We start from the raw sequence: 8,826 nt of genomic DNA, 5'->3' as shown, positions 1-8,826 counted from the left end.
GACGCATTGTTTCGGACCAAAAGTCGTGCCCGTTCACACGAAAAGTTGCACTGATTCGAGCTGGATGGATTCACTGATTCGGAAGCAAAATAAAATATTTAATTATTTTTTGTCCAAAAAAGTTATATTTATGTCAAAGCCAGCCGTGCCGAGCCGGACGGCGGCGGCGGCGCGCGTGTGGCTAATGGTTCGAATCTAGCCTAGACTAGGTCCGCTTCCTTTAACAAACATGGATACCCCTTGGGGCTTTAAACTTATATAATTATGTAATATGAATATATGATAGTACTTTTTTTTCTTTGATCTTTGAGAGTCCATTAATATAGAGTTAACATGTAAGTTCGGCCCAAAAAAATTAAATTTTGAGTCAGATGAAAAGCGAAAGCCCAATATAGACCCATATATAAATACGGTCGCGTGAAATTCAATCTTTCACCGGACCCTGAAATAAGACCGCCTCCATCTATCGACGATCAATCGGCATCGCCTACTGCTCCACCTTGCGCGGCTGAGACAATTCAACACTCCGCTGCATACCCAGCTTGAACGAGGAAGGATTTCTGAAATCTTCAAATTTGCCTCTCGGATCTCGGTGTGTTTCATATTCGCTGCAACGTTTCAAGCTTCCCGGCGAAGTAATATATTGTTTTTTTTCCCTATAATAAAGGTGTGGAGGTGCTCCGTCAGTATTTTTTTCTTATTTTGTATCCAAATTCTAAATTTTGACTGCTTCTTTGTGTTTGTATAATTTATTTCTCCTTGCATTTGAGAGAAACGGAGACCATCTCGGGTTCAATTTCCTTTCTTTTTTCACGTCCTTTGGATTTGTTTTTACTGTTAGGATCTGTCTAAAATGCAATAGTTTCCCTTGATTTCGCCACTTGAAAAATATCATTGATTACAAGAACCTTGTTATATTATGTCAAGAAGAATTCCAGGTTTTTCCAATATATGTACTGATTTTACCAACTGGTATTTGCTGAATGTGATAAAATTAGAATTATGTTTCATCCTCATCCTGACTAATGTAGCTCAAGGGTGATAAATTGCATTACTCCACTGGTTGTAAACGGTTTTACTAGTTTTTTTTTTAATGTCGTTTTTCAAGAAAAATTGGGTCTGTCACGCTGATGCATTTGAAATCTTTTGATGGTTATAGCAGTATCTGTGGTGTGAAGGAGAAATTCAGAGGCGTAGAGGATGAACAATGCACCTTCAGGACCTTCCTTGAAAGCAAGAGTGGGTCCGTCCCAACCTTCAGAATCCTCCTTAAAGCGCAAACGCGGAATGTTTCAGAAAGATTGTGAGGAATTTCTTTTTCTATTCTCTGTAGTTCTGTATTTTATGATAATTTTCCGGCACTCATTGTTCATTTGGATTCTACAGTGCAACATATGATGTATGGATTCGGGGATGATTCTAACGTGAGTATTCATCATCTGAATTTGGCTGCGCCATTTTACTTTGATGTGCAGCTGAATATTTTATAAGCAACTGAGACTCTACTAGTATTTTTTTGGTATTTTATTTTCGCTGCTACATATAAAGGTCTAACCATATTGTAAGGCATTGTTTGGTTTGATGTATTATTAATCTATGTATAACTTAACTTATCCCAATCAATTTCGCCTTATTTTCGTCATATTATTTATCTATTTATTAATTAATAATTTTACATCAATTAAATCAAATAACTTATAATTTATCAAATCAAATAATGTATTAACTATTTTTTTTTATTTATTTTTAATTTACATTATATTACTTATCTATGGATTATTTATCATATCATTTATCATATCACTCAAACCAAACGGTGCCTAATAGCATTAATGTGGGAGACCGAAGATGGAAATCTTCATTTCATGTACGTTGTCTGTGAAGTTGCTCTGTAATCCTAGATTAAAAAAGTAGTTGATCCTATGCCATATGCACATGACATTTTATCCTACATAGGGGGTGTTTGGGAGAGCTTCTAGGAAGCACTTCTCAGCTTTTCATTAACAAATTTTTGAAATTTTGTAAAATTTTGTTAACGAAAAGTTGAGAAGTGCTTCCTAGAAGCTCTCCCAAATACTACAATAATCTGCTGTATATAGCTTGTAGTTCAACTGTGAAGATGGTAAGGACGTGTGATTGAATCTGAGCGGGGACGCAGGCCAATTTTTTCAGTGGGGTTGTTGCTTTTGGCACAAATGTCACTTTACTGCTTTGTACAAATTTTTAAGTATACAAGTAACATTGAGAGATGATATTATCTTCGTCTAACATTTTCATCGAATCATTATTCGTGATGAGTTTTTGTTTCAATTATTGCAATACAGCCGCTTCCAGAAACCGTAGCACTTGTTGAAGACATTGTTGTGGAGTATGTCACAGATCTGGCAAGATTCCCTTTCTAATCCCTTTTTAATTCCTTAAGCTCTTCGTTTTTATGACAAAATACCGGTTGGAGGGTTTGTTTTTGCTCTTTATTGACAAGCAATGTGCTTGTGATTTTCACAGGTCCATAAGGCTCAAGATATTGCAACTAAAAGGGGAAAGCTTTTAACTGAGGATTTTCTCTTTCTAATACGAAAGGTATGACTCTCTGTTTGAAATTTAATAATATCATTTAGAATTGTGAAGATTATTCAGTACTACTTAGACCATTACTGGTTTTTGCTGGAATGGCAAGAAATAAGGATGATCGGTATCAGAAGAAATGGAAAGAGAATGAGTAAAAAATATTTTTAATACTGCAACCATTCGATTAAAAAATTTCGCACATTTATTGATGTTTATAGGATATGCCAAAGCTAAACCGTTGCACAGAGCTGTTATCGATGAATGAAGAACTGAAACAAGCAAGGAAAGCCTTTGAAGTTGATGAAGAGAAATTGGCGTCAGTTGACTGAGGATTTCAGTGTTCAGCTGATTGAGTTGTACATCGCTCCGGTTTCATGGAATGCGCAAAAAATTCCGGATAAATTGTCTTCAAACTGCCCGAGTTTCTCTTTTGTGAATAATCTTTATTTTTTCGATGGCTGATTCCTCAGAAAATGCGCAAATTAGGTAGCGTTTCGGAAAGAGCTCAACTTCCTTTCGTTATCAATATTTGCCCAAGTTATGGCCATGGTCTCGTAGATGATCTCTGAAATATCGGTGGGTACTTGAATGTAAAATTGCAACAGCTTCACAAACTAATAGTTACTATTACAAGCATGTTTCTTGCCAAAAACAATTCCTTACAGTGAAAAATGAAGCTTGGAATATGAGATTTTAGGCAAGACCAGCCGGGTGCTCGTTCGCTACAGTTGCTTCGGAGACGCTCCTACTACTTTAACATACTTGCGCAGGAGAGAACATGGTGTGCAAAAACACAAGGCGTGGTTTACATCTATACATTGTGCCAGTGTTATTTCTATTTCCTATCCAAGAGTTTCTTTAATCTTTGTCGTTTGGGCCTCTGTCAATGAAGTGGGAAAAAGAACTTCAAACTTGACATACAAATCACCCTTCTTGTTACTAAAATGTAATGGCATTCCTTCGCCTTTAAACTTCCTCACTTCCTTTGGCACAGTAATACCCTGGTGAAGCGACAAACTTAACCCTTCAATTGATATTTGATAACGATTAAAAGGGATTCAACGTATATAAAATATAGCGTATGAAAATTGATGCAAACAACCTTGAAGCTAATGTCTACCAAACGCCCATCCAGGTGTTTAATGGTCTTCTTAAAACCAACAAGTGCTTGCATCTGAGAAATGTAGAGGTAAAATCAAAAAAAAATGTGACGGGTGTGCAGTTGGCTCCAGCAAAATAGGAACCTATAATCAAAATGATTCCAACCACTATGAGAGGTATGATTAAATAGTCCCAACAACGGTACCAGAGTTATAGTGATCGTCGAGTGCAGATCGTTGCCTTCCCTTCTGAACCGATCATGAGGTGACGTACGCATGCGGAACTGCGCAAAACATAAAAACCCAATTAAGAAAGTGAATGCTAAGTAAATCAGCACAAATGAAGTTGAAGGTGTTCTATTTCTGTCACCACATCATAAACACAAATGGTAGAAATTAAACCTTCAAATCTCCAGCTTCTCCATCGACTTTTGGTTCACCATCCTCGTAAAATAATACCTCCTGTAAGGTAAATTGGTGTGAGCTATTTTCTGGAACCCCAATAAAATGAATGCAATTAAGATGAGCTACATCATACATTAGAATATTTGATATAAACATTTTTTCTATCGCACATTTACAATGACATGTTGATTATAAAATATCATCATGATGAAAATTTTTGGAGAACTCCAATTCATGCCCGAGGCCGAATATGCATAGGATAATCCAAAGGCAAGTGGAATAAATTTTGGTCATTAGCCCCATCAGTATTGAGCGGGAAACTCAATTCTATGCACTACAAAGGGTGACCTAATAATATAGGCATATGGCTCCTCTGAAGTAGAGTTGTCTGCTGCCTTGCAAGGCATAAGAGGCTGGTTGCAGCAACGCAACGACGGGGCAAGGTCGTTCCATGCACACACCAAAACACAAATAATCTATTGCTGATGCAAGGCATGCAACAAAAATATCAAAACAAAGAGAAAAAGCTTGCCTGTCCATCCTGCATTCCTTTCTCGATATCCACGGTAATAAAATCACTTTCCCTGTCAAATTTTACATTAGGGCACTGTTCGCAGACCTGGAAACCGATAAAATTGTAAAACCACTTAGTTGGATGATTTACAGAAGAGAAGAAAAAAAAGGAGGAATCAGATGTTACTTAATGATGTTTCTGATAAGGAAATGACATGCCTTCTCCATCGTCTGCTGAAACATCCCTGGACTAATTTGTTTGTGATAAACCTCATTTCTGCAGTTGCATCGTCGCTTCCCTGGGGCTGGTTTTAGTACATTTTTCACCCGCCAAACCTGACAAATTTCAGCATGAACACATCAGCAAACCAAAACAATGTATGATTGTACTTTTATCACACCAAGTGATTTGGGCCAGAATGGTGAGCCGCAGAACAAGGGTCCATGGCTGGAAAACCACCAGTTAACATGGTTTACAAGAGAAGAGTCCAGAAAAGGGAGCAGAGAGGTATTACACAAAGGAGAAAAGGGGAATAAAATCTGTAAGGGGGCAATAGAGGGAAGTTCATGTTGTTATTCTAGTTTTAATTTCTTTGGTTAGCTAGTGACTGGCGAGGGAGTTGAGAGAAACGTTCTTTTATACATGATTGTTTCTGCTGGTGATTGGGGAGGGAACAAAATCATATTTATACATGATTGTTTCTGCCCAACTACATCAAGATCGAGTACCTTCATAGTACCCCCCCATATACAGATCCTCAAGAGAAGCATCCAATTCAACGACCACATCATCTCCTTTCAATATTGTCTCTTCCTCTCGCCCAGGAACTCCACCAAAAAAACTGAAAACATTGCCTTGTCAGCAAGGATTTATAGATACTCAAAGTTTTGAGTTAGTTAATCAATAATAAAGGCCAGTATATTCCGGAAAAACATTTGGATATATAATAAAAATAACCGGAAGCAAATGCTAGGCAATCTAATCACCAGTTGGGGAATATTTTCCATGGTACTTCACAATAGTCATTCGTATTGGTGTCAATTCAAAATTAGAAAAACCTTACAGAACACACACAGCACTGCAGTTGCTGCCTTGTAGAAATTACAGCAACATGTATGTATGGGAATGAAGAAATCAAATTCCAATAATTACCACCATAAGTAGGTCAAGTAAATTCACTGCAGAGATTTGGGCTTTCTTGCAATGAATTCTAGTTTCCGGGAGTGTTTCTCTCGCAAGTTAAAACTTGAGTTCAGAATAATTTATGATTAGAATAATTGAACAGATAGATAACCAATTATCCCTAAAAATGAAACAGTAGAACATCAAAAAACAACTTCCAATTTCCGAACTTAAAGGGTGCATATCAGGTTGGCAGTATAAGCATGAATTTCTCGAGTGGAAGATAAAAGTTACCCTGGTTTGACATTATTCCATATCTCAAATGCAAAATTTCATCTACATTAGTTCTTGTACTAGAAAACCTCTGATTTACTTTCCCATGGTATCGAGAATACCAAGCATACATACCCCAGTTAAGATCACAGCACCTGCAATCATCATCTACTAAAGCAAATGAAGGAATGGATAAATTTTCAGCTGAATAATCAAAATATATCCAAGAGACAGAAATAATGTGTTATAAACAATAATAAGCTGAACACGGTGAAGCAACTTACGAGCTAAAAATATCTTGCATATTCATTCCTCCTCCTCTACCCCCACTAGCAGCATGTTGTTTGAGACCATCTTCACCATATTTATCATATATGAAACGACCCTAACTCTTTAAATAATAAATAAATATGCGAATTTTTTTTTTATTTACTTACTAAATAAAAATATGTACATACATGCCCATACATATATGCACAGAATAAATAGATTTAAAAATAAATAAATTAATTAAATAAAATGCCACCTTAAATAAATTTAAATATCTGAGTCAAACATTTTAATAAAATACTGACATAAGCAAAAATAAATAAAATTTGCATGCACTGAAAATATTTAAATAAAATATCTCATACTGTCAACCACTGAAAATAAATAAACAAATGTATAACATGCTAAAATATTCAAAACATGCATAAAGACTCAGACGACGATTACGGTCACGGGGTCACTGCATGTCCGCTCATATGTCCTCGCCGCCGGTGGGTACCACATCCTCCTCTACGTACTCACCTGCACCATACCAGTGTAGTGAGCCTAGAGGCCCAACATGCTAACATAACAAGGGTTTAAAATAATTTAAATCACTTTAATACTAATACATTCATATACATGAATGAGCATGCTTAAAAATATCATGGCATAACATAACTTAAATTAACTTAAATATCGTAATCATACATCATACATAAACATTGTTGAGCAAATTATTTTTTAACATCGCAAGGTTGTATCCATAGTGTAACCTTAAATCATACATTAAATACTGATCAGCGTGGAAACCAACGTACGTGGCGGTGACGAATCACCTCTTAAATTGGCAGTAAACTGCCCTTCAATAGTTCACATATGGGGACGAATCCCCCTCAAATTGTCACACTACTTCAACTTCCAACATAAAAATTATTTTTCTTTTGCTCAACTTTAAACATTAAATCATGCATAAAAAAATTATTTCATGAATGCATGTAATTAAATAAAATGTGTGTCCTTCATATATATTTAATTTAATTTTTATACTAACATATAAATACTAAAATAACATTCATGCATAAAATAATTAAATATATATTTAGGACACATGCAATTTCTCATGGTTTGTACTGAACTGCTGGCCCTAACACTCAGGCTCATTTTCTTAAATTCTGGCCCACTAACACTGAGACTGGCCCATTAACATACTTAAGCCCAATAATTAATTATTCTAAGCCCACTTAATTAATTAAAGCCCATTAACAAACTTAAATGTAGCCCATTAATTTAATTAATCTAATTAGCCCAATAAAACACTTAATTTTAATAATTAACTTAAAATTAAAAATACCCGAGCCCAATTAACTTAACCCGGACCCGGACCCAACTAACTTAACCCATGACCCACGGACTTGACCCGGACCACTAACCCGACCCGGAACCCACATGAAACCCTAGGACCCGCGGCTGCCGGCCTGCTCCGGCCGCCCCTGGCCGGAGCGCCGCCGCTCAGACGTAGCCCACATCTGGGCGGACCTAACCTGCACCAGCCCCCAGCCCCATGCAGCCTGGACCCTCATCACCGAACCTCCTTCTCCAAAACCCTAAACCTGCGCACTTCCTGGAACCCGATCGACCTAGCTTGCTTCCTGGGCTCTTTTGGCTCGAACCACTCGAGCTACTCGAGTCCAGACCACCCTCACACCACCTAGGAATCCTTGGCCAGCATCTAGACGCACCCATGACTTAAAAACGTGAGCATGATTCCACAAAACATGAACAAGGTGCATAACAACCAAAATTAAACGAATTTTCTGAAATTTCCTTGAATAATTCTAATGCATACACACGCACACTATTAACCACTGATATGACACAAAAATTTGAGAAAGAAACATGCCTTGCACCATTAAAGGAAGAGATAGGAGCGTGTAGAACGAATCCGGGACGACGGGACGACGAGCAACCTTGAAACCTCGAATAAAAAAATGGCTATGGAGCCTTGGAGATTTCTGATCGATGAAGAAGATGAAGTAGAGGGGGAGATGTCGGCTGAGGGCTTGGAGGCGTGAGGGTTGGGTAGGTTTAGGGTAAGGTTTTAATTTAAAAATAGGTTTTTAGGATAATAAAATATTAATAGGGATTTTTAATTATGAAATATATAACTTAAAATCTCTAAATAATAATTAAAATCTGATAAGTAATTTAAAAATCTCGAAATAAATAATTAAGGGAATTTTAAAGATATTAAAAAGTCATTATTTTGGCATTTTTTGAATAAAAACAGACTCCTAAAATTATATAAAATTAAATACTAAAAATATTGAGGAAATAAAACTCAAAATAATATTTTTGGGCTCTAAAAAGACTCATAAAATAATTTGGATAGAAAGTTGTCATCTCGTCCGTCCACGGTCCCGTCTACGCGATCAAAACAATTAATTTCCATAAATCGTAAAAATCACTAATTATGGGTTAAATGCTTAAAAATAACTTAAAACATGCACAAAAAATTTCACATAATTATTTAACCCATAAATCTAAAATTTTAAATAAATAAATTTCCTAATTATGCATGTGAATTTACGTATT

The 8,826-nt window shown here is 36.4% G+C and overlaps 2 protein-coding genes across 7 annotated transcripts; one reads left to right on the top strand and one right to left on the bottom strand.

Moving 5' to 3' along the window:
- Positions 1-448: 448 nt before the first annotated feature.
- On the top strand, positions 449-3,204 carry LOC140887889 (transcription initiation factor TFIID subunit 13). 4 transcript variants are annotated; one of them, XM_073295473.1, is made up of 6 exons: positions 449-635; positions 1,160-1,303; positions 1,387-1,424; positions 2,325-2,384; positions 2,506-2,580; positions 2,787-3,204. In XM_073295473.1, exons 2-6 carry the CDS (start codon positions 1,201-1,203, stop codon positions 2,895-2,897), a joined length of 387 nt encoding a protein of 128 aa, XP_073151574.1. In that variant the 5' UTR covers positions 449-635; positions 1,160-1,200; the 3' UTR covers positions 2,898-3,204. The 4 variants fall into 4 exon arrangements, with proteins under 4 accessions (XP_073151574.1, XP_073151573.1, XP_073151572.1 ...); XM_073295472.1 differs by having other exon boundaries at positions 1,163-1,303; positions 2,787-3,203; XM_073295471.1 differs by having other exon boundaries at positions 449-667; positions 1,163-1,303; positions 2,787-3,200.
- A 195-nt stretch (positions 3,205-3,399) lies between these two features.
- Positions 3,400-6,289, bottom strand: LOC140887888 (dnaJ protein ERDJ3B). Of its 3 annotated transcripts, none has more exons than XM_073295469.1 (8): positions 6,267-6,289; positions 5,316-5,428; positions 4,806-4,922; positions 4,606-4,692; positions 4,071-4,130; positions 3,875-3,952; positions 3,671-3,742; positions 3,400-3,569 (listed from the first exon to the last, which is right to left on the bottom strand). In XM_073295469.1, exons 2-8 carry the CDS (start codon positions 5,376-5,378, stop codon positions 3,411-3,413), a joined length of 636 nt encoding a protein of 211 aa, XP_073151570.1. In that variant the 5' UTR covers positions 5,379-5,428; positions 6,267-6,289; the 3' UTR covers positions 3,400-3,410. The 3 variants fall into 3 exon arrangements, with proteins under 3 accessions (XP_073151570.1, XP_073151569.1, XP_073151568.1); XM_073295468.1 differs by having other exon boundaries at positions 6,004-6,279; XM_073295467.1 differs by having other exon boundaries at positions 5,316-6,279.
- Between the last annotated feature and the right edge of the window lie 2,537 nt (positions 6,290-8,826).

The sequence above is a fragment of the Henckelia pumila genome, chromosome 3, assembly GCF_033568475.1.
Source record: "Henckelia pumila isolate YLH828 chromosome 3, ASM3356847v2, whole genome shotgun sequence".
Lineage (NCBI taxonomy): Eukaryota > Viridiplantae > Streptophyta > Magnoliopsida > Lamiales > Gesneriaceae > Henckelia > Henckelia pumila.
The sequence above is the reverse complement of the archived record's forward strand: the minus strand, read 5'-3'. Positions and strand labels throughout refer to the sequence as shown.